The sequence below is a fragment of the Lepisma saccharinum genome, chromosome 16, assembly GCF_977018435.1.
Source record: "Lepisma saccharinum chromosome 16, izLepSacc3.1, whole genome shotgun sequence".
In the NCBI taxonomy this organism is placed as follows: domain Eukaryota; kingdom Metazoa; phylum Arthropoda; class Insecta; order Zygentoma; family Lepismatidae; genus Lepisma; species Lepisma saccharinum.
The window spans coordinates 45410964-45437407 of NC_139244.1; the positions used below are offsets into that span (position 1 = coordinate 45410964).

Consider the following 26444-nt stretch of genomic DNA (forward strand, 5'->3'; position numbering starts at 1 on the left):
GATCAACACTCATACAGGACACCCTATTCAGGCCAGGATTCGAACCAAGGATCTCTGGCGTCGTAGCGTGCTGTGATAGCCAATCCTCCACGGAAGACTGCGAGTACCGGTATGTGACTATACGCCGTACGCTTTTAGAAGGAACATGAGTTCAGCCAATACGCAGCCAGTGCTGTCGCGCTGCTGCCAAACCAACTGCTAGCGGAAAGGAAACGCAGAGTTTTTGCCGTGTCCAATATTCAGCTTTTTATATGTATTGCATGCACGTGATATTTGAGTACAATGAAATATATAGTAAAGAATTCTACACAGGATTATATCATATCACTGCAGCATATAAGAGAAACTCGTACCTGAAAGACGTTTGAAGGTATTTATTATAGAGGAACTGCAAGACCATCATCATCACTCTCGTTTCTGTTTTCTGGCATGTTTCCCAGAATAGGGGTTCACCGATTTCTGTGTTAGATACTTTACCCTGTTTTATAATACGCAACACAATATGCACACAGACATCACACGCTTTAGCAGTAGGTTCTCGACTCTGAGAAAACACTGTTTCAGCACGCACTTCTTCCGACGCCAATTCCTTGAAGCAAGAATACACTAGATTTCTGTCTTGTGACGTAATATTTTACCCTTGGTGCCTGTACTACTTGCAATAGGTTTCGAGAGCGACATTATTACTTTGATTTGATTTACTTTATTTTATTTAACTTTTCTGTCACTTTTGTCTAATTGCGAAGATGGGAATGAGTGATGATATGATGAAATTGATGGATGGACATTCACAAAATCCATGTCCAGGTCGGGATTTGAACCCGGGATCCTGGCGTCGAAACGCGATATGCTAACCACTCCACCATGGAGGCCGGCGCGAAATTATTAAGTAACACTCGCGGAACGCACACTATTGCATAACTATCGAACATAAGGCCTTTACTTCACAGCGCGCTACGACGCCAGGGGTCCCGGGTTCGAATCCCGGCCCGGGCATAGGTGTTTGTAAGTGTCCCTTCACCAATTTCATCATCCATCCTCATCTTTGCGATTAGCCAAAGGTAGCAGAAAAGCGATGTAAAATAAACCAACATTTAATCAATCAATAAGGGCCATATTGAATCGTCTCACAACTGTTCTTCGTTGCGTAGGAGTACAATTATCTTACACCGCCCTTGTTACGAAAACGTTGAACTGAAAGTGACTCAGACTCGCAATGTTCGTAAACGCCCACGACAATGAAGGGCCATTGTTCATACTCAGCCGAATTTGACACCCATAGCTTTACCAAGACACAACTCAGCGGAGTTCATAACAAGGTGGCAAATAAAAAAATAAAAACAGACGGAACACTAAAGGAAAACGAAGGGTCATTGTGTGTGTGTAGAGACGCGCTGTTTCCCTTGTTTCTTCGCGAAACGATATCTCCGGCTGTAGGCGACGGAAATGCATGGGACTTGGACAGTCAGATTCATGCAATGATGAACCTTAAATTGGCGAGTTTTATAAAGAACTTCTTGCGCGCAAAAATAATTTACAGAACACGGCGCTTAACTTGCTCGCCGCAGTTTCCTAACTGTACAACGTTGCACTCCTGCTATTGGCTGGTCGCCAAGGACACGCTCTCCGTAACTCCGCCCTATATCGCTTCTAAAACCGTGCGTCGTATAGTGTTTTAAAAGCAATAAGGGAGTGGAAAAATCAGCATTTGTCGCTGTAATGATGGATGAGACAATTGATTTAACTAACAAAAGGCAGTTTTCTCTAGTGCTTCGTTATAGTTGTGTGTATATATATATACACAACGGTGAAATAAAAAGAGGTATTTGGGCTTCGTGGATGTCAGTGAAGATCGCCAAGCATCTGCAAGTGCTTCGACGCTTTTAAATGTTCTAGCGCAATATGGATTGTCGGATAAGTGGGTGGATCAAACTGTTATGATTATTTCCTTGCGTGATGTCCAAGCAATTGTTTTTAAGGGAAAACACAAAAAAACGCTGTTTGTTGGTTCACTACCACGTTCATTCCTTCAGCCTGGATCTATCCCAAAGTGTGGATTGTAAAATGTTTGTTTACCACTTTGAATGGATTGGCTTCATTTCTCTCACGGTCTTCTAAACGTGCGCATTTACTGGACATTTTACTCAAGAAGCATCTACCGACTGTGGCACCCGCCAAGTGGAACAACTACTCTTCCCGATTTGTTGATATAGTGTACGACAAAAGAAAGGAACAGTTCTTGCATTTCAAGCAGTAAGGTATCACCCAGAGGATTTTTGATCAAGACCAATAAGCCAGTCTTCTCCTTTCATTCGTCATCTCCAAAGTTTAGTATTTTTCTTTCTGCTGTACACAAAGTATATACTGACAGTGATGTGCTATTCCCTTTTCTTTCCAATCACGCATTTGGCTTTAACTTCTGTAGGTAAATTTCAGATGTACCAGGAGCGAATATTCTAGGTTAGATAGGCTATATGTGAAACCTGAAATCTATAAAATAAAATACAGGAGAAAAATCCACCAGAAATTGTAAATAATATTATCCATATCACTGAGATGATGATGATGCTGATTCTGGAGCCAACCTGATTTCCTATGAGTTGGCAACCTGGTTTCCTATGAGTTGGCAACCTGGTTTCCAATGAGTTGGCAACCTGGTTTCCAATGAGTTGGCAACCTGGTTTCCAATGAGTTGGCAACCTGGTTTCCAATGAGTTGGCAACCTGGTTTCCAATGAGTTGGCAACCTGGTTTCCAATGAGTTGGCAACCTGGTTTCCTATGAGTTGGCAACCTGGTTTCCTATGAGTTGGCAACCTGGTTTCCTATGAGTTGGCAACCTGGTTTCCTATGAGTTGGCAACCTGGTTTCCTATGAGTTGGCAACCTGGTTTCCTATGAGTTGGCAACCTGATTTCCTATGAGTTGGCAACCTGATTTCCTATGAGTTGGCAACCTGATTTCCTATGAGTTGGCAACCTGATTTCCTATGAGTTGGCAACCTGATTTCTTATGATTTAGCAACCTGATTTCTTAAGAGTTGGTAAATTTATTTCTATTCATAGCTTAGGACCACGTGACATAGTGACTTAGCCCAGATTTTGGACTCAGTATACGCCACTGCGATCTACAAACTAAAGTTTCCATCCCGGAAATATACGAAGGTTGCTTAAGTAGGACCATCACGAAACTGGGAGGAAACTGCAGCAGAGTTTTGTGCAACAACACTCTTACAACAATTAGAAACTAAGTTTTAGGATTATGAAAAGTATTTCCTTTAATCTCTTATATCGGTGAAGAAATTTACCGCCCACAACCTGATGTTCCTTTCCAGAACATGACTGACACGTACATACATCATTTCGATGCTGTAAGGCTAAAAAACGAACGTCTAGTCCTGTATTCAAGCAGCGACCTCAAAGACAGACAACTACAACAGTTAGCGCCTCCTTGATGGTGTAGTGGTAACGTGGTCGACTTGTAATCAAGGCGTTCCGGGTTCGACACCCTGTGGAGGTACATGGTGGTTCGGATACCACTTTAACATAGGCGTCCGCACGAGGAGGGGGCAAGAGGGGGCTGTTGTCCCCCTAATACTGTTACTTATAAATTTAGTGTAGAGGAATCTTATCACCATTATGAAACAATATTATGCTCTCCAAAAAAGTATTTTCAAGCCGACGGAAGTCTCAAACGACTACTGAAGGGGAGAAAGTTGAATTATTTGCTATGAAATGGGACTCTCCGACTTCGTTCTCTAGCAAATTTCTTGTTATTAACATTCCCATGCCTTTATTCGTTACTTGTGTTACCTCTGTGTGTTTGCAGACAAAAATGCCCATAGACTGGAAATCGGTAGCGGTGATTGTGTGACAAAAGGGGAGAGAGGTAAGGACAGATTCCTTTTTCTATGTAGACAAGGCTTAGCATAAAGAGGCCATAGTGCGTTGGCACCCCTCCCCAATGCCGTCACTGTTTGGAATGAATAAATTATGTGTAGTTTTGAATCTGCTGTTTGAAACAAGTCTCTGAACCACAGAGGGGAATATAGGAGGGAGCAAAGAACATTGGTGCCACGGAAGTTGAATTCCTGTAATACAGTGATTTTCGGCGGGTCCGGACACACTACATACGCCCCTGTTCCATACGCTTCAATACAGTAAAGCAGCGAGATGAAATGAGGGTATTCTTTCTCAGATTTAACTTTCATCAAGGATTTTGACACCCCCCCCCCCCCCAATCGGAGGGTCTGCGCACGCCTATGCACTTTAAACTATAGATCGAATCTCGACCAGCCTATCTGTGCATAAAATGGACTTACACTTTGTTTTTGTCAGCAAAAGCACAATTTTGCACAGCTGCTCAGTTCAAACTGTTTCACCTTCCGGACTGAACAGCCAATAAGAAGCAGAGAATAGACACATACTGCACAAGCACGACTAGTTGTTGATCGATGTGGAATCTTGTAGATGCATCATAGTTTTCCATGATAAGAATACGTCGCGAATACTCCCTCCCACATTCATCATCAGTCATTATCGAGTGAGAACCCGCCTCTGCCCTCTGTCGGCAGATTTCTGAACAACCATGAACACCGGTTTGACTTGAAACGCTGCTGTGCTGCCATCTGAAGGCAGTTCGTCACACTATCTGCACGGAGCGAGTTGCCAGAACGAAAAGATTGTGGTAAACGCATAGGGGAGGGGGGTAAGTTGCATACGCTTGAAACAAAATACAAAATAAACAGTGCCGAAAAAAATATCAATGCGATACAGGGATAGTTTCAGAAATTAAAAACAACTAATAACTGTTAAGTTAAGAATCAGCCGGTAGATGGCAGTGCATAGGATAATGTGAAATATTACAAATAATTAACAATTGGTGACCAGTAAGATATGAGATAAGGTAAAGATTAACAGTTCTTCTGGAAGTAGTGAATAATGCTTTTATTTTGTTGCTTTGACTGTAACAGAACTCAACAAGGCTTACGATTTCTCTGTAGCTTATTTAGAATATCTCGGCCTAAGAAAGTATAATCTTGGAAATGAATACCACAGATTAATGTTTATCTGCTCTGTGATATGAACAATATCAATGCAAACTTATGCACATCAAGTTGATAGGCTGTTGTTTCTGTCCTTGAAAATACAGTATATTACTACTTACGTGTATATACAATTTCCATGTTATGATTACGTGTTCGGATTTCTTACCAAAATCTCAGTTGGTCGCTGAACTGGTGTCTCGATCCTAGATTCAATTGCTATTTTTACTAGGCATTCAGTGTAATTTTAAACTACTATAATTTTTATGCTATTTTTGTGATTGCGATCCATACACATGTGTAGCAAATCACATTTAAAAGTATTTCTGTGAAAGTAGGAAGAGGCAGAAGTTAAGAGGGTTAATTGTGAGTTGTGACATCACCTTTTTGTTTCTTTCATTTCTGTGAACAGAACAGAATAGTACACTGTTTAATTAATAATTTATATTAGTGTATTGAGACTCAAATTATTGTACTGCCCCAAATTGTCTTTTAGTGGTACGTGACTTAAGTTTGAATTTTTAAGTCCACTTAATGCATAAAAAGGCCAATGGGGTTTGGGCCTACAGTTTTAAAGTGGGATCCGAACCACTACTTGCCTCCACTGGGTATCCAATCCGGGACCCCTTGATCGGGAAGCACTGGCGTACGTAGACGGAAGGGGCTGGTGGTGTTACAGCCCCTCAGAAAATAAGAAATTAACATTTTCTAATAAAAGCAGTGAAGAACTCGGGAAAAACCAGAGTGGTAAATGAGTTGATCCCTTAAAATGATCCCCGATTGATATTTTTGAGAGTGGAAAGTTCTAAAAATAGGAAATGCCATATTGTGTATACCGCCTCCATATAAAGCAACATTGTACAGTCATGGACACTTCTGGGTTGTAACGATCATATTGAAACTGATGGGATTGTTACAACCCAGAAGTGTCCGGAACTGTACTATTCAGCTGTACATTCCTAGCCCTTCCTGAGAAAAAAAAACAACATGTTAGGTACGCCAGTGTAGAGGCTAGTTTCTTGAATCTTGTTCTTTGAGAGCTTAGACACCGACGTTGAAATCTTTTAGGGGTTGTCCTGTTGACCTTTGCACATAATGCAGGCGATTACTTTGGGATTTAAGATTGTACATGGAATAAAGAAGCTCCAGATGTCATTTTGCATTTATTTTCCTTCTTTTGCGATCAAAAATGTCGTCCTCCAGTACGCACCAAGGACACTGCATGGTTCAGTCACAATCAGGTGACTCCTAACTGTGAATTTTATCATTCCTTGCTAGTTGTAGTTTCATGATCGATCTGTCACAAGGAAAAAAGGAGAAAGTAACAGTTAAGCACACATTGCTGCATGATTGTATCAAGATTAAACAGGAACGAGTAAATGGCTACCAGGATCGACAGATCTCAATCTACTCGATTTCTTCCCATGTTAAATAAAGATGTATGATTGCACCTTATAATGTTACATCCACGAACTATTATTACAGCATATATATGTCTGTATTGTACAGGTCGCAACAATGAGTATTTGTTGAGAGAGTAGGTACTCACCTCGTCGCAGGCGGCGCAGCGGGGCTTCAGCTGCTCGGCATAGTGGCGTTCGCAGTAGAGCTGGTCGTCGTGGACGCAGTACGTCAGGTCAACCAGAAGCTCCTCGCACGTCGAACAGACGAAGCAGGCGGGGTGCCACATCACCCGGTCCCCGAACTTTGGTGCCACCACCGCCACCTCCCCCGGAGAGATCATGCGGTGGCACTGAGGACACTCCTGGAAAGGACAAGCACCCCTCAGGATCAAAAATGTACATGGATATTGTAGATAAAAGCTACATGGACACTAAGAAGTATGCGAGTTATCGAATATATATTACTTGCACTGTCTCGGGAATGTGTGGAGCAAGGCCGCGTTTGACAGAGAAGAGGAGAAAGCGAGTGGGCGGAGTAAAGCAGTGCTACTGGAAACTGTTGGTAGCTGCAGCCGCGTTTTCCTCTTCATGCAATCAGTTCCACTCTAGAGCATCGTTTCTCAAACAATGGGGCGCGACCCACGCTGGGTTGGTCTCGAAGTCGGGCTCGGAAATGTATTCACTGTGTCTTAAAAAAAAATTACATTTACATTACTATGATTCAGATTTTTAGATTAAGACTTCAAAGTTTTGGATATCTTAAGGAGTGAGTATCCTGAACTTTCGAAGGAGGCATTACTGTTCCTTATGTCGTTCTCCACCTCATATTTGTGTGAAAAGGGATTTTCATCTCTTGATTCAAGTGAAGTAAGGAAGTAGGAAAGGAAGAAACAAGCATGGAAGAGGTACATGAAATATAAGACAGAGGAGAAATGGAATGAGTATGTTCAGAGGAGAAATGAAGCAAAAGAAGCAGTCCGACAACCAAAGAAAGAATCATGGGAAGAGTTTGGGTTAGAAATAGAGAAAAACTATCAATGGAATAGTCGAAAGTTCTGGAAGACAGTAAAAGCAATGAAAGGAAAATATGGGAAGAGAATAAGAAACAGGAAAGATCCAAACAGAAACTGAAGTAACATTGAAGACAAGCAGTGAGTATTATGAAAACCCTTTAGAGAGATGAAAATGGGAAGATTGAAGAAGATGCAAGAGAGAGTGCAAATGTAGAAGAGGATGGAAGAGATGAAATAAAAATGCAAGAAGTGGAGGATGCAATAAAGAGAGTGAAATTAGGAAAAGCAGCAGGAGCAGACGGAGTATACCCAGAACTAATAAAGATGGGAGGAAAGAAAGTTGTACAATGGTTGTGGAAGATTTGTAATGAAGCATGGAAGAGAATTAAAATACCCAAAGATTGGGAAAGAAACATGATCATACCAATCCACAAAAAGGGTAGCACTGTAAAATGTGAAAACTATAGAGCAATCTGTCTATCTTCAGTAGCTCTAAAATTATACACAAGAATCTTAGAAAAAAGGCTAAGAGATGAGGTAGAGGAGGAGTTTGAAGAAGAACAAGCAGCCTTCAGAAGAGGAAGACAAACGCAAAATCACACTTTCACGCTACGACAAGTTATAGATAAATTTCTTAGCAGAGAAAAAGAACCGTTTGTAGCCTTTCTGGATTTAAAGGCAGCCTTTGATACAGTACCACGACAGCAACTATGGTCAGCGTTACAGAAAATAGGAGCCTCAGAAAAACTAGTAACAAGAATACAAAGTGTCTACAAGACAGTTAAAGCAATAGTGAGAATAGGAGGGGAGAAATCAAAAGAATTTAACATAAACAAAGGAGTTAAACAAGGAGATAGCCTCAGCCCCTTACTATTTTTAATACTAATGGATCAAATACATAAACAATGTAGAAGAACAACTCGAAAATGTAAGGTTGGAAATAGGAAACTGAAACCAGTTTATGTACAGTCACTTCTGTATGCTGATGACATAGCATTAATAACATCAACTAAACAGGAACTACAAAATACAGTAATAGAATGGGCCAGCTCAATACAAGATAGAGAAATGATAGTGAACCCAAAGAGGAGTAAAGTAATGCATATATCAAAGTATAGAAATGAAGAGAGATTGGAAATAAAATGGCAATAAGAACAGCTAGAAAAAGTGAATAGATGTAAATATTTGGGAACAATAATAACAGGCGATGAAAAATTAGAAGAAGAAATAAATAGCAGGGTTCTAAAAACAAATAAAAAATATTACGAAATAAGTATTACAATAGTAGGAACAAAGGAGGTACAAGAAAATACTACATTAAGGATTTATAAAACCATAATTATACCAACAATACTCTATGGCATAGAAAGTTTAACGCTCCAAAATAAGCATAAAAGTAGATTAACAGCAACAGAGATGAAATACTTCAGAAGAGTCGTAGGAAAAACCAGACGAGATAGAATTAGGAACAGTAAAATCAGGGAACAGCTACAAGTAGAATCAATTGAAGAGATAATAGAGAGAAGAACACTGGGCTGGTATGGCCATGTCATGAGAATGGGAGAAGAAAGAAAACCGAAACAGTAATGGAAGCGAGACCAGAAGTAAGGAGAGGAAGAGGAAGACCTCGGATAGAATGGGAGCAATACCTGTCAGAGATGGTTACTAAAAGAGGAAAGGCACTAATGGAAGTTAAGAGAATGGCACAAGATACCGAAACAAGAGTGTACATGGGGAGACAAATAAACGAGTATAGATCGCTGGTAGGGTAAGCTATACAAAGCTTTTAAACAGTTCATGAGCGAACTATATGTACGGTTCCTATATTCTCAGATGCGCAAAACTTGCACCTTTATTGAGGGGCGACTCAAAGACAAAATTTTCACTCGGGCGAGGTGGATTTTTGGCGTCCACCATTTTTTCCCACCATCTTGGAAAATTGCCTCTAGAGGCAGAATGTGTGTTCCAAAAAAACTTGGTTATTTTACCCAATACACGCATGCATATTGCTCTCATTTTACTTAATAGTACTCCCTTCCAATGACTGGAACACTGGAAAAAACTTCAATTTTGTTCTTAAGTATGCAACCACGTGACTGTTTCCACTGTCATTTACTTTCTTTTCTGTGGAATAACATGAAACAGTGACAGTAGCCTATGGGGAAAGAGACGCTGGCAGAGAAAACTTGCTGCCTTCCGACCCCTCCCCCCAAATCATGCCAGGAGCATGCTCACTGTGTTTGAATCTTTTTTCATTAAAAAAATGGTTGGTTCAAAAAAAATCTCAATTTGACTCACACAGATGGAGCTGATTGAGGCGTATATGATAATACTAAATACTTCCGTTCTACATTTAATATTGTATTCACTGTACCATAATGTATTGCAATATGATTAAGCTGAATGAAGATCTTATTTCATGAAAAATAACTAAACAGATTGAAACAATTAGACACCAGAATAGCTGATTTCGTTTTGGCATTTAAAAAAAATCATTAAATAATATTTATTCGCTTGTTACACAAATCTATAATGCGAGCATAATAAGGCACGTCAGCATATAGGCTATTTCTGCCCCTCACAAAATATGGTAGGACATGTCCCTTGACTAAAACAAAACTGAAACTGAGGACAAAACACTAACAATAAAATATAATGTTCAAAAAATTTCTTTCTCAAATTCTAAAAGTTACTAACAAATAAAGCTATACTATTTCTAAGAATAATATATGCATATCCTAGTTAAAAGCTGAGATTGTAAAGGAACACTAGACACAAATAAGGTCAAACGACTCCATATATGATTAAACTCGCCGTAGGTCCAGGCGCCTGGACCTCGTTGGCCTACAAGACTCCAGTTACCAGAGCGTACAACGTTTGGCTATATGAGTAAATACTTTCTAATAATCAGAAGGCTGAGCAATTTTATTCTGGCTTTGTAATAATATCAACCCGTGGTGCTAAAGTCTTTGGACTGTCAGGCTCACTCCAACGAGAGGTGGGAGATTATCCAAACAGTTATGGGGTGACGTGTGGTCAGCACGACGAACCCCAGACGTCGTCGTAGGTTTCCTTTACCGGTTTACGCTACTCATTCGTAGCTCCCCAATTTCTTCCAACGATGGTGGGTGGCAGCCGGTCCCATACACGGGCCGAAATCTCAGGAGAAAAGTTGTTACGTTCCACCCCCCCACCCAAGGAGACTCGGACCTGCGAGCGTCCCGTAGCCAGAGCCCAAAGCATGACGTCAATTAGACCGTACGGCCACGGTGCGGGACATTTTGGCTTTGCAGTTGTCTAATTTTACGTAGCCTCAATGCAACGGTGAGGACGAATGAATTTTAAGCGAGACCCATAAAGGAAGTGGGGCCAATGGCAAGGTGGTAGCGTATCAATTTAACGTGCCGAACGTGTCCTGCTCGAGCAAATATTTATTGTGAAAATTAAGATTTTATTTGCTGTTCGTCATTGTCGAGAAAAATATTTAGTTTTCGTGTCTTTTTTTGTAATTACCCCTGTAGATTGTGTACAAAAAATGTACACAAAAACATTAGGTAATTGTGAATAATTTTTCTTGCGTTTAGTTTCTTGAACATTTTCTCAAAAAAAGATTTAAAAAATGAATATTTTGTCGAAAATAACGCGTTGGTAATTTAACATTCAAATATTTGTAAAATGAAGAGAAAATTTAAAGAACAATTATAAAAGAGTACTCCCCTCCCCCCGCAAAAAAAAATTAAAAACTTTCATACTTATTTCAATATGTTATTAAATAAAATGCAATAAATTGTTGGTCGAGTTAATAAATGTAAGGACAATCGAACGGGAATCGAAACCAGAACCTTCGGGCCACTTAGGATCGCATAATGAGGCGCACATGGAAATCTTTGCAAGTTTGATACACTTTTCTCTCGGAAATGTATGACTAGTGAGCCCTAGTGCCTTGGCATATCAATACCTATAGCGTAGAAGTCCCATCCCAAAATCAATTCACCAAGCTGTGCTCTCTCCTTGTAAGCTAATCTTGTACAGTGGGATTCATGAGTATTACCGTGCAAATTGTCCATCAACTTGTTCGTGCACTTAATTTGACCCAATAAGAGATTCAAGAATCCATCGCTTAAAAACACATACGATGTAAGAGAAAAATTAGTCAAAATAGTCACGGATAATTTGCACGGTAATACTCGTGGATCTTACTGTACCCGCCCAGCTTCGAGTAATAAGTCATGCAGAAATCCCATGCCTTTCGCCAGGAAGAACTCTGCCATGGCAGAAAAACACCAGATGCGAGAATGTGTGAGAACGTGCATTGCCGTGCTGCAGCACACACGACGCTACTCACCGCCGTGTAGGTGCTGTTGTCCTTGACGTAGGCAATGTCGAGGGCTATCTCGTTCCTGGCGTTGATGAAATCCTCGTAGCTGGCGTGGTGTTGGGCCTCCACATGCTTGCAGTAGGCCAGAGCCAGATCCTGCTTGGGCAGCTGGAGCATCATCTGCTTGTCCCTGTACTTCTCCCCCTGCGTCCCCAGCTGGGGCACCTTGGGCGTCGGGAGATGCTGGAAGTACTCGTCGATCTGAAACGAAAGGAGAAAACCCACATTAAATACACAAACACAATGGCAATTACAAGCATTAAATCTGTACGAGGTGCATTTAACACATAACCGCCATATGCTCCAAGATTACCTAAATAGTTTCCACCCTTAAAACGAAAGTTTGATTTTTCATAAATTACAAGAGACTAGTTGAATAATTTGATAAAATATGTTGCTTGGTGGTTTAAACTATCGAAGCAAAGGGAAAACGCAATTAAATGCTACTGTACCTTTCTATATTTTTACTTCAAGATTTTTCTGTCAGTAGGGTGGGCCTTTGAAGATACAGTAGTCTGTCAACATCTGAAAATTTAGTTTTGTTTCGTGTGCGTCTTTTTCCTCTATTTTTTAATGTTGTGACTAATTTTACTTTTAGTTTAACAGATTAAAGCGATAATAGTGGCAAACAAGGGAAACCCAAAATAGGCTTCACCCAAAGTATTTTCAGTTCGCTGAGAGAGAAAAAAGTACATTTACCAGAATTAATTCCACAAAATCCATTGCCAAAGATAATATTCCGCCTTGCATTCACCACATTTACGATTAATGGTGTACTTGCTAAACACAATGTTGGTGAATTTAAATATGTTTAAGTTATGCTAGCAAATGCATCTAAAATTCATGAAAAGGAGGAAAAGTTACTTCAAGAATTATAAAAAAGGCCTCAAAATGAAAAAAAAAAAGTTTTCTGGTACTAAATATAGTGAAACTGACTACTACCAGGTTTATCATTGTCTTCAAAACCCTACTGATTAGTGAATAAGATTGCGACTGCCATCTAGCTTTAGAACTTCGAACTTCATTAGTTCTCAAAAGCAAAAAAAGAATTCGGAGTGAGAAACGAACTGATAAGAATACAGTGTGTAAAGCATGTGATTTGCCAAGTAAGATACACAGACTTCTAGAAACAAATGCACACGCTATACTCCGCTTAATAAACATTTTAATAACTGTTAGTGAGGATAATTTAGACGTAATTAATACTTGAATCTGATCATGAGGCTCTGCCTCAGCCTCGGCCTCCAGGAACCTTGCGAGGCTGAAGCCGTGCGAGGCTGAGGCCGTGTGAGGCCGGAGGCGGAGATGGCCAGCCCCTTACCATTACAAATAACAACTCTAACGTTGCATAACTAAAATAAAAGAAATATTCTGACTTCTGTTAAAAGCTGAGGCTGTAGAGGGGCACTCAGCACACACAAGGACAAAAAACAGGACAACACACACAAAATTATACTGGCCAAAGTGCCAGTCGCCAGAGCCTCGCTTGTCTGCAAAATGCAGTCCAGGGTGTAGTACGTGGAAGTGAGGTTGACTTTTGGGTGCCTGTGGAAGGTACCCCTTACACTCCTTTATTTGGCATCTCGCTTAGCTCTCTGTGGCGTATGGTGCAGTCTGTTCCTTATTCTCAGTTCTTCTTTTGTCAGATGTTATTTCGAGTGTATTCTGGAAAGAAAGTCCGTAACTTCTGGAATATCTAGAAATCATATCCAGAAATTGTACAGTCGATGTAATGTGCCTCCTGGAAAGAAAAGTATGCTCCTGTTCACCACCTGTGTTAGGAAACGCGAGGACAGCAGACTATGCCTGAGGTGCTTATGTACTGAAAAAAGTGAAAATATAGACACGTTCCATACCTCGTAAAATTATACGCTAAATCTAACATGATTATTAACATTGTGTAATCATTAGCCCCTTCTCTTAACACACACAGGATTTCCCATGAACTGTAGAAGAAATTGGCCAACTTCTTATCAGTTCAGACTAGATATGACCAGCCTCCAGAAGCCTTGCCAGGCTGAGGCCGTGAGAGGCCGAATCCGAGTTGGAGTTAGGAGGCTGAGGCCGTGTGAGGCCGGAGGTGGAGATGGAGGTCGGAGGCTGAGGCCGTGTGAGGCCGAGATGGAGGTCTGAGGCTGAGGCCGTGTGAGGCCGGGCCTTGCGAGGTCGAAGTCAAATGGCCATCTCTGGTGTGTACTCCTTCGTTCTGCCCACTCGAATCCCTCCCCCTTCTCTGGCGCTATGCGCGGCCTTACTCCATAGATTGTTGGGGGCAGGGTATAATTAGACAGGTAGGTTTTAGGTTATTATGTGATGTGTATATTAATGTGTTGTTTCTGTACCTATATGTATATTTTCTTTGCTGGTAATTTAGAAAATCTGGACGTTATGGAAGACAGGAGCGTTGATAGGGAGCCGACTAGCCGAATTTCTAAAGCTTTGGGTAGTGATTAGGGGCCTATAAAAAGGTCGCCATTATAACCGCAAAAGGGATTAAGCGTGAAAGTGAAATTCTCGCGCTTAATCCGTTTCGCTCGTGCTCGAGCTGATACAATGGAATCATTCTAAAGTGACAATAATTGTATACATATACATGTAAAATATAGATCTTGGTAGTTTTAGCAGCCCACAATCATAGTTCCATTTCCATATGTCACTTGGTATTTGCAAGATAGACTAAACTACATTTTAACACGCGGTTCGTGACAGTTTTCTCTTAAGTTTCAATTTCTCTGCGTCTTTCACCTCATGATCCATATTTGAGGACGCACTACCACAGACAAATTGCGGTTACACGTGTAGGGGAAGGTGGGGAACTTTGCAACACTTTTCAGTTTATTTTTTTTATTCAAAAACTGTTACAGTTGGAACAAGTTACACATATGCTATGAAATGGTACGTCTTTTAGCTACTTAAGAAACAAATATGAAATTGTAATTTTGAACCTCAAGTGAGAAAAGTCTGTTAATTTAAAGCAGGTCCGAGTGTTGCTATGTGCCCCATGCATGGGGTAAGTTGCAACAGTGTTTGGGGTACGTTGCAACAGTGATTATGCGTTGTCAGAATGACACTCTTTGCAATCAATGCACACATAATAAGGATTTCTCTCCGCACACAGCCAATGGGACCACATTTTGCATTCTTTGCACTGCACACAAGTCTTCTTCCTCTTTGTAGGATTCTCCACACACTAAACAGTAATATTCTCTGCAAGAACTTTCGAATAATGTTTTCTTGCACATAATTTTCTTCTTGCCCTTTTCCTTTGCACTACTCTTCTTTTCATCTTCCAAACAGTTTTTTTCAGGTGTGTGTGTTAGAATGGCACTTCTTTTACGTTTTCGATTCGTAGTTTTCCTGGGTTCAGCCTTTGGGTATGGACGAACATTTTCAGGAGAGAAGGAAACTTTATGTCACTACTGAAGACATTTGTGTGCCACTTGGACCCGGCATTTCAATTTGCGAATGCAAAGGTTCACTTTGAACATCACCTGAAGATGATGTAATTGGCAGTGCATCGCACCTGGCAGTTTGGACTTCGTCATCAATCACTATCAGATACGGGAGGCCTACTATCTACCTGTCTTGCTGGATTTGGTCGATCTGAAACGAAACACGACGCAAAGTCGCTTTCTTGGGATACGTCATAATTGAAGGGAAATATTCCTGTTTGAGCAAAACCTGATGTTATGTTGGTAGGGTCAACTGCATTCAAAAATGCTGTGTTAACTATCTGTGGTATGTCGTAGATTGTACGAGTTTTCCTGGATGATTCTTATGCCAAGAATCAATTGCTCGGCCATACACTTTCTTAAATGGGCCGAAAACACTGACATCTAACGGTCATAGTCGATGCGAACAGTGTGGAGGAAACGACAAAAGGGTAATATTATTATTTTTGCATTTATTTAAAGCTTCATAGCTGAGATGGGAAGAGTATCAATAAAAAGAAGCACAGGGGTGTTTTCGTTAGGATTCACCTGAGAAATGAAGTATCGAATGAATTGGACAAACGTTTCCTCAATCATCCAACCTGAACAAGTAGCTGCTCCAATGCACTCTGTTGGCCCATCTCGAATGAAATGGTTCCAAAAGTTTTTACGTGGAAATATTAGCATTGGAGGTATAAAAGTCCCTTGAGCACTAACTGCCACTGCAACTGTCACAAGTTCACCTCTTTCTGCACTGCTCACTATGCCAACCTGTTTTGTTCCTTTTCGAGCTACAACCTTATTTGGTTTCATGACAGTTGTGACACCAGTTTCATCCATGTTCCAAATTCTTGAGGATGAATAATTGTTTCTGGACAGAACTTCGGGAACTTTGTCAAAAAACATGCGCACATTTTCTTTGTTGAAACAGGCCATTCTTGCTAAAGAAGTTGATTCAGGCAAGAGCACGGAAACACATCTTTGTTTCTCTGCAGGAATCCCCTGAACCATTCAATAGGCTACCAGCCATTCCGTTTACCGACCCCGATGAAGGAGCACTTATATCAAACTTGAAATGATGCGATCATTACTGGATCCTTTTTTTATGTTATAAATTGTGTATGTCTATGCATTCCTGTACGTTTGGGTTCTTGGCCGTTGGGGAGCGGTAAGTTTCCAGTAACGGTTTAGGTGATTAGCGGGGCCTATAAATAGGAAGGGCAGGGAAGCAGTCGGCCTCAGATGTTTGGCGGAGTACAGCAATGTAAGAGGTATCTTTTTTTCTGAGGGGAGCGGCTGGGCGAGCTTTCTTTCCATATTATGTGAACCGACGGCGGGGATGTTAACTTTCTTTCTTTTAATACACACACTTGCTCTTTTCACATTATTTCAATAGTTCATTTCATGTGGGAAACCGGGTACATAGGTACACATACCTTCAGCCACCTTTTTTGGTACCGAGGGTTATATATTTTTGTTTACTCATGGAGCCAGTGGCTACGCGAGTCTTCACACTCTCTTCGGGAAGGGGGGACAGGGTACACCGGAATGTAATTTTGCGAATAACGGCCAAGAATTAACGTCTGTAAATATAATATGGAAATGGGCGTTAAGTTGTAATTGGAAGAGGTACGTGTCTATTGCCTAAACTAGCATCCACAGAACTTCAGGTACTGCAAGTTTTGAACCTCAGGACAAGGATTCAAAAAATGTATGGTTGTGTATGTTGCTGAGAATCTGCTTAAAAGCACAAACTATACCGATACAAACTTAACTGCACAGAGATGAGCCAATTTTCGCACTTCCTGTGGTGTTAATCCAAACATAATCTCACTGGAACGCTGCAAGTACATTTTGAAGATATTCTCTTCCCACAACTCATGTTCTGTCCCTCACGAGGACCACTTCATTGTAATTTCTTCTTTTGTATGTATCTTGAGAGGATTGAATAATGAATGTTGTACTCTGCAGCCACGTGTCTTAAGCTAAGGACTAAATATATGCGATACCGTATTTCGATTTATCACATTCGGGACAGTGAACAACCACAACCTTACTCACTGTTGCACTTCCTCGTCCGAATGAAACAGACGTCCACGAATGTATTACTATGTCAAGTTCAGTACGATATTCTGGTATGAATGGTGTCAAATTATGGAAATAATAACCAGATAAAGGATAGGGGACACCAAACTGAGAATGTTATATTTTAAACTATGTTTTTTGCCACCGCGTAAAACTTCTTGCATTTATAGTGAACTTAGTAATGCAGAGATCTGTTTTAAACAAAAAATGTTAAACGTTTAAAAAGTCTATACGGAGAATCCGTAATACGGATAAACATACAGATTGGATGACGTATTTATAAAGAATCCGTATAGTAGAAATACGATGACAAATAAAAGAATATGCAGAGCGCCAGTAAAACGGATAAACGACAAAACTGTCAGGATAATGCACACATTCGGGTATTTAGGATAATCCGAAAATCGGATAATAAATACATCAAAATATCCGATATCTGGATATTTGAAATCCGGATCTGCCCATTCCTACTCCATACGTTACATGGTGTGTAATTTTGTTAAGATTTTTAACTTATTGGCATTGTACCCGCAAAATATATTTCTGCTACTATTCCTCTCGGAAATCTAGCTACAAGGAAAAATTTGTGTTTTTTTTAAGCAACAAAACAGCTTTTTGTTTTAAGAATGTTTTAAACAGTGTTTTAAACAAATAAGACGTTTAAAACATAATGCCAAGACGAGTAATGTTCTAAGATTAATGATTGATAAGGAATCAGTTAATCATCCAAGAAAGAACTGTGTTACTAGTTATAAAGTGAACATTTGACTAACTTCTTATAATATGTTACTGTTAAACATCTCATCTAGCTATTCGAAGAGGTTGAACTAATCCACAGTTGCCAGGTCCTAGTCTATCCACGTGGTACCACTCTGTCTTGCGAAATATCACATTTCATCGTGAATGCAATAAAATGTATTGAAATTAACAACCTCGTACAGTACATCAAGCTGTTTCATCCATATATTGTTCAGGTATAGGATTTCAAACACTTAAATCGCAACGTAGCACACAGGTAGATTAGATTGTGATCCTTTGTTAAGCTGAATTACATTTTCGGCCACTGAAAAAATATTTCTATGCACAGTAAACTAAATAATACAGATTGAATGAAAAGATAAACTTACCATGTACCCAAATAACCACATACAATAAAATATAGAGTACAAAATATGTTTTAAACAAGTCTAAAAATGTTTAAAACGTTTGTAAAAGAAACAAACCCATGTGTTTTAAACACTTTTGTTTTGAACATGCAAACCCTGTGTGGCTACAGTAACCGATTGTCAAGTTGTTGGACTGGAAAAACTTTCACGTTCTCAAGACAAAAATCACAGCGCCGTGGAAGTTCCATCACGCACCGTGAGATGGCAGTGCGACGCGTCCTCCTAGACAAGGCGGACTCTATGGAAAGCTTGGGAACTACTTCGCCAGTTACAGCACCGAGTGCTTGTTTTCTAAAGTTTGTAAAATTGACTTACCACGACACATAAAACAAAATGAAGTTTAGAAGATTAATTATATCACATTCGGATCACATAACAAGAGGTGTTATGTAGATATGAAATTTAAGTTCACATAAGAGGTTCTGTAGATATGAAATTTCAGTTAACAAAAGGAATGGTTTTATGTAGATATTAAATTAATTTAAGTTCAACTAACAAGAGGTGTTAGTAATTAGTTAATGGCTAGTGACAAAAGCAATTCTAGACAGTTTTTAAAAGTCCATGTATTACCTCTGTTATATTAGATCTGGGACACCAAAGCAATGTTATAAGCACTTAGATTTGTAAATTTGCCAGAAGAAAACTCAGCAGTAGAAAAAAATCGTGGATCTTAATTGCAGACCCTGGAAAAGATATTCCGTGGGTTTAGATACAACGGAGTGCAGGAATCAGGAGTATAATAACGGCGCGAATATGAAATGTGTGCGTAATGAGTTCAAGCTTGGCATATAGTTGGTACCAGAATCGAATCCGGCACCCTTTAGTGCAAGACCATCGCGTTAGCTACTCATCTATCTTCTGTGACATCTGATTATACACTTGGAGAATGATGACTATATAAAAGAAATTTCTTAAAATTAATCTTATTTGTGTGTGCAAAACTGAATATATGATGGCAGAGTTTCCTCGCACTCAAATGATTGTGCTCTTGTCTTAGGTACGAGAGGTCCAAGGTTCGATCCCTGGTGGAAGCTCCAAAATTTCTGTGCTGACCAAACATCGTGAGGAAAACTGGAGACCTTAAGGCTTGATTCACATCTACGCTCAAGCAACACTCAGGTCACTCTCCCCCTAACGGTCTGCTCACGGTCAGGGGGTATCCACACCAGCGGTCAAGCTTCGCCCCGGTCAAGGTACGATCAACGTGAGTCTGGTGTTGGTTTCTTCACAGAGTACACCCATTTTTCTGTATAAAAAGCCTGCCGATTGTGCTAACTACAAAGTTTAAGAGATTTTCAACGACGGACTTGGCCGTTGCAGCACTGGCGTTAATTAGTAGAAAATGACAAAGAAGAAAAATAATTGCGAAAGCGGGGATTCATTGATTTGGTTGATTTACTTCGCTTTTATGCCAGTTTTGACTAATCTTGAGGATGCGAATGAGTGGTAATATGATTAAATTGATGAAGGAACATCACAATGAACATCCATGCCCAGGCCGGGATTCGAACCTGGTGTCGTAGCACGCTGTGCTAACCACTCGGACAGGAGGTCGGCTATTATAAATATAATGTTCTTTATTGATGTTATACTTTTGGTTAGAAATCGGCAAACGTTTATATGCAACTACAATGTGCAATACTGTGAATGTCAACAATGATAACACTACTTTGTCGGTCTAGGTTTGACATGAAATATTTCGGGCTCATTGTTTCATACCGACATTGTTGACCATTTCTTTTATTAGAAAGTTTCCGATACAACAGAACAGCTGATTATCATGTAGACTGGTACATTGTTAACATAAAAATTTTGTATCACAAACTAACCAACTCAGGTTACAGCATTTCTTTTGTCTGTACTCCTGAGCAACATCCATAGAAGGCAACCACATAGCAGACGCATTAGCCAAGTACGCAGCTGAAGAATCAAGTCACCGATCGCTTCGGATTAAATTTTCTGCAAAAGCGCGAGAGTCGCATGCTAAAACAGAATTGTTGGAAAGTTGGCAGAAACAATGGACAATTACAGGGAAGTCTAATGGGGAAAAAATATTATTCAATTCAACCACTTATACCTAAAGAACCTTGGTATCAAGATATTAACCTTTCAAGAAGCTCTTAAACAAGCCTTCTTAGATGTCGGCTAAATTACACCTTAGCCCCTAAAGACCTGTACACTAGGAAGATTGTTCAATCCCCAATCTGTCAGTGTGGTGCAACTGAAGGAACACCTGATCATATTATATTAGAATGTCCTCTTAATGTAACTACACGTGATTATTTCTTAAGAGATCTAAAAGAAGCAGGATATAATGGCGCATACGCCTTGCCAACACTTTTGAGGAACCCAACTAAGAAAATAATATATGTACTTACCAACTATATTGTGAGAGAAAATATTGTATTGTAAAATTATGAAATGTAAAACAAATGTAACTGGTGCATAGCTGAAAAGCTAAAACCAAATATACATATTTTATATATATATATATATATATATATATATATATATATATATATATATATATATATATATATATATATAACACGTGACAAATATACAGCAGGTTGTAAGCCTAGTTTCAAGGACCCGATTGTTACGCACATCGTGTGAAATGTGGTCTCCCTGGACTTGAAAGGAGTAATTTTGTATCGTTTTCCGTAAACGAAGAACAAGTTCGTTGTTAATCTTGATTCGGGGCTAGATATCAAGAATGATTTTTCCCTTGGCAGAGGGTCGACCACCACCTCCTTTCCCCTTTGCACACACAAAAATGACAATTTGGTTGTCCGGGAAAATATGACCGCCAATAGGTTAGGTTTTTGATTTAAGGATTTTCATTAATGCAACGGGTTGGAAAAAAGTCACTTTTTTTTCTTCTTAAGTTTCTTTTACTCGGGTTCATGAAATCGCATATTTTGACCGGTGTTTTACAAATAGAATTGGGAGGAAAATACTGAGGGATTTCTTTTCTCAATGCCCCATCGATCTATTTTATCATTACTCGCCTTTTTCTGTGTTTCAATAGGTCTTTTTCATTCTGACGGCTCATCTTCTACGCACAAAACTGGGTTACCTTTCCTCTGCAACGGGGCTGAAGACTGCTTGCTACGTTCAGACGTTCACAACAACGATGGAGCCAGAGTGGCATTATCTGCAACGTCAAGCTCCACCCCCTCACGCTCCAGTTAAATATTCTTTCCACCCGATCGTGACCGAAGAGCAAGCTGAGCGTAATCGAACGAACTTTGACTGGAGCGCCAGGGTGAATGCTTCTCTTTAAAAATCATTCAACGATATTTGGCCACACCATGGGGGGGGGGGGGGGGGGGTGATCTGAGCGTTACTGGAGCATAGATGTGAATCAGGCTTAACTGTACCTAAAAGCAATAGCGAAGCAAATTCCGCTCTCGATTCTAGATTGACATTGACGTTAAAGCCACGCGTCACCGAAAGAAAAACCACTTCGCAGGCCTTGCCTTTCAAAGGGCTGTTTCGCCATGAAGCCCAATTCTAATGTTACTGACTAATTTTAGTTTCTAGAGGACATATACGTGGCTCCTTTATGCACCGTACAATGATGCTTCATATCATCCTACTTCAACAATTTTTATTCCAAACTATCCCACTCCCGACTCGTGAGCATAACGCGCTTCGTTCAATGATTGATTTGGTTAATTCTACTTCGCTTTTGTTCCACTTTTGTCTAATTGTGAAGATGGGGATGGGCGATAATAGGATGAAGTTGAAGAATGGACACTCGCGAACATCCATGCCCCGGCCGGGATTCGAACTCGGGACCCCTGGCGTCGTAGCGCGATGTGCTAACCACTCCGCCACGGGGGCTTGCTACCGGGCACATGCAACGGAGAAAAAGGGATCACTCAAAATGGTTGTTCATTTCACTTCACACCGTAAGCCGCTTCATTTGAGAACCAGGATGTATGGATTTTTGCATTTTGTGGAGCATCATTCTGGACCAGGGGTGCCAACAGGAAGGTTTGGGGGTGGGGGAGGGAGGATAACTCAGACCGCGGCATCAAAATTTTGGGGAGGGGTATTTTTCCTTTCAATATCATAAAATTCAACATATTTTTCTGAAATATATGTATAAAAAGGACATCGTGCTGCAATGTGTGCGATCAGGCGGAGAAGAACATATTTGATTAGTAATGAATTCACTATAATTGGTTCCAAGTCTCTTTTGCTACTAGGTGCACCATATTTATCCACTAGATGAAGAAAAAAATAATGATTAGGAGGATGGGGCTGAACAAGTAAATTGTTAAGTAAAGCCCCCACTCACGACCGGATCAAGAAAGTGTGGGGCGTTACCCCCACACCCCCTATACGCCTTCATGGAGTGGTGCTATGCACAGGGGAGCACTTTACCTTTTTTTAAAGCTAAAAAAATGACTTTCAGTAATAGGACAGTGTCGTAATAAAATACTTTATGGGAATTATGGTAGATCTGAGGGGACGCGCTATTGGCCATTGGAGGGGGGAAGGCAGATCTGGACAATTGCTAGAAATTAATTATCCAGATATTCATGAACTATTTAACCTGCGGTTTATTTGATTTTCTCAAAATTTCGGGAGAGGCTGTAGCCCTTCAGCAGCTCCTCTGCGTACGCCAGTGATAAGAAAGATATTTTACTTTCTTGTCATCACAGAATTTCAATATTTTATTCCATTGCCGAAATATTTTTCAAATGGACATTATGTAATTAATCTCTCTTCTTGACATCCGAGATATGCTGGGAAATATGTCGCCCTCAACCCCTCCTTTACAGCATACTTTCGTCATCCTGGTACTTCGAGATATTTCATACTCCAGACTATGTGAATATACATCTGTGCTGATTCTATTCGCATTCCTGAACACTTTCGTCTGTCCATTTTCAACCTAGCCCTATAATTTCAAAAATACCCAGTTCAATCTTCACAGAACTTTCCTCCTCGAATATAGTATATACCCGAAACTGATTTATGCGGCTCTAAAACTGCAGACTGGGCTCTCTGGAGGGTTGCCCAGTCAAGAAAAGTGAAAAAAAAAAAAAGAGTAAAATGAATTAATTAATTTTTGAGACGTTGATGCAGAAAATGAAAATATTAATCAGTGATTCTCCAAAAAAATCCTCTCTCGTGTTCATTTAACGCTGCATCGACGAGCCCCAGTTTCCACGTCGAGTTCTGTTCACAAATTAATGTAAATTCACTACGGAGTGTTTTCTCAATTCTCGAAACAGCCATGTCTGGGCAGAGGAAAACCCTCGTGCTTGCATGTCCGGGAATTGCAGCACAGATTTGCTATCAATGTGTGGGCAGGTATTCTGGACGGTCGTGCCGGGTCATAACGGGGGCCGCGTACTTGTTCTTCCTACAGGAAGTATTGGCCCTGTTCTTGGATGCTGTGCCATTGAACGTCCGTCAGGAACTGTGGTTTCAGCACGATGGCGCACCGCCTCACTTGTAACGACCCTGCGTGGTCGCCACATTTAACGACCCTGCGCGGTCGCCATATTATATTTCGTTAAGAAGAATGCATGCTAAATGTTCCTTGGAAGCGTACGCTTTTAGTTTAAATGTGTTAACGGATCCACCTCTACGATAATTAGTTTCGCTTATTATTTGACCCTGCGTGGTCGCTGTATTCAGTAAACGTTAACGGATCCACCTTTATGTTTATTAGTTTCGCTTATTATTAGACCCTGCGTGGTTGCTGTATTCAGTAAATGTTATTAATTATTGTCATTTACACTGTTCAACTCGTTGTTTAGAATTGCAGAATCCTGCGAGGCTCATTATTAATTGTATTGTCTGAATGCACACAGTTTTACTTTATATTAACGCGTGTGATATGATCCTCCCGAACCATATCAAAGATTCGGTCATATTTAATATTATTCTTAATTATTTTACTTTTTATATTCACTATGAAAACGTTATGAAAGATGAGATATTTGGTAGTTGAACTAATGACCTAATTCTGTCATTCGAGAAGTTTATAATTTGTTATTTGCAAGCTTCTTGAAAGCAAAATCTTTCATTGTTGACAATTAGTCAAAAATATGTGTTCTCAGTTTTAGAATCAAACTATTATGAAAGCCATAAGAGCTATTAGTAATATAAGCCTTATGGACATTGGGAAGAAGTTTTTAAGAATGTGACAACTTTTTAGTAGAGAATATTATAGAAACTTTAAGGATCATAACTGTTGTTTTAGACATAGAAAAATTAACCTTATGGAACATACTGTTTAATCTTTAGAATATTGCCATTATACACAAATTAGTTCTGCATATCACAGCTGTAGCTATGTTTATCTTTTGTGTCACGGGAGGCGCTCTGCTTGACATGCGGGGGTATAAATACAGCTTCGGAACCTAATTCCGGGGCATTTTCATCACCGACTCCGATGGATTAACATCTTAAATACTCAGCTCCCTTTATGGGAGGGTTCAAGAACTCAGTCTTCGTTCCCAAATTAGCTTAGAGACATAGTTATTCTGTCGTATGGGTAGGTTCGCCCTGTGGACATGCTAACATGTCACCATACGAAAGAATAAGTTCATTTCAACTTTATTTTGAAGTTTTCTGAAATTTTAAATAAAATCTTCACAAAATAATGTTAAATTTCGACTCAGAACTTACTGTTATTCTGACGCATGGGTAGGTTCGCCCTGTGGACATGCTAACATGTCAGCATGCGTGAGAATAAGTTAATTTACGATTTCTTTCAACGTTGTGATAATTCAGTTTGATTTCTTCGAAACATATACGTAATATATTTTCAATTTTTGCATAAAGCAACAGGACTTAATGTTATTCGGCCGTATGAGTAGGTTCGCCCTGTGGGCATGCTAACATGCCATCATACGGAAGAATAAGTTCAGATTATTTCGTCTCCATGATTATTATTTATTGATCAGGTTATTCATTATTGATATCTGGCATGGTTAGGTTTCGCCCTGTGAACATGCTAACATGTTGCCATACCCGATATCAAGTCGATGTCTCTAATATTTTACGAATTATAGCCGTTTGTATTTCTGCATATATCTTGAAGCCAGACCATAATGTCCAATTTATATTAAGATCGGAGTCAATACTTAAAACCTTCGCCAGTCACGTCAAAGTCATGCTTCATTATGTCAAGGAGCGTTCATAAAGTTCCAAGCAAGCGCCTGGTCGTCTTTATATAACTGATATGACAGCTTGATCCATATTATGTAAATAAACTGCAAAAGTCGCGTAGATTTAATTATAAGAAAGAAATCTGTTCTGTCCTTTATTTATGGAGATCTGTAACTAAGATGTAAATTTATAAAAGTATTTTGAAAATAAACCATCTTCAGGAAAATAATTGCCCATAAAGAAGCCTACTGAAGACGCAGACCTTTCTTCGGAGACAGATGTTATTCATTTATAAAATCTCCCTTTTCCATAGCCTGTCAAATGATTTAGTACATAACAGTCGAAGCTTCATATCCCACGTATTTCTACTACTATACCCGTACCTGAGAGGGGTCAGAGTATCCCATTAGCCCACTGAGTTTTAGCCGAGGTGAAGAAACAGATGACATAGGATATTGAAAGGTGATTGAAGAAATAGGAAGGTAAAGATGAGGATGGACGCTTTGTCTTCGTGATTTTTTTAAATGTAATAGCTGCGATTGTATAGTTTTTCGAAGGCGATTTATGCTCGAGGACGCTGACGACAGAGGGTGGCCTAATGGTTCGAGAGAGGAACCGCCACGAAGCCTAGTTCAGTATGAGAGCAGCCTAAGTGTCGCGATGGATGTTTCCGCTCACTTTCTTCGTCTCCTTCGAAGTTTAGAGCTGGCGATCGAGCGCAGGTCTCTCCCCAGCCATGCAGCTAAGCAATGATGATTTTAAAAGGATGGTATTTGTTTTATTTTGA

The 26444-nt window shown here is 40.0% G+C and overlaps 1 protein-coding gene across 5 annotated transcripts in view; it reads right to left on the minus strand.

Moving 5' to 3' along the window:
- Lmpt (four and a half LIM domains protein limpet) overlaps nt 1-26444 on the minus strand; it is a 718337-nt gene that overhangs the window by 251132 nt on the left and 440761 nt on the right. For all 5 annotated transcript variants that reach the window (XM_083138101.1, XM_083138103.1, XM_083138098.1 and 2 more), the window contains 2 exons: nt 11803-12036; nt 6591-6806 (listed from right to left, as the gene is read on the minus strand). In XM_083138101.1, the coding sequence (XP_082994227.1) occupies nt 6591-6806; nt 11803-12036 (450 nt within the window). The remainder of the gene's footprint in view (nt 1-6590; nt 6807-11802; nt 12037-26444) is intronic.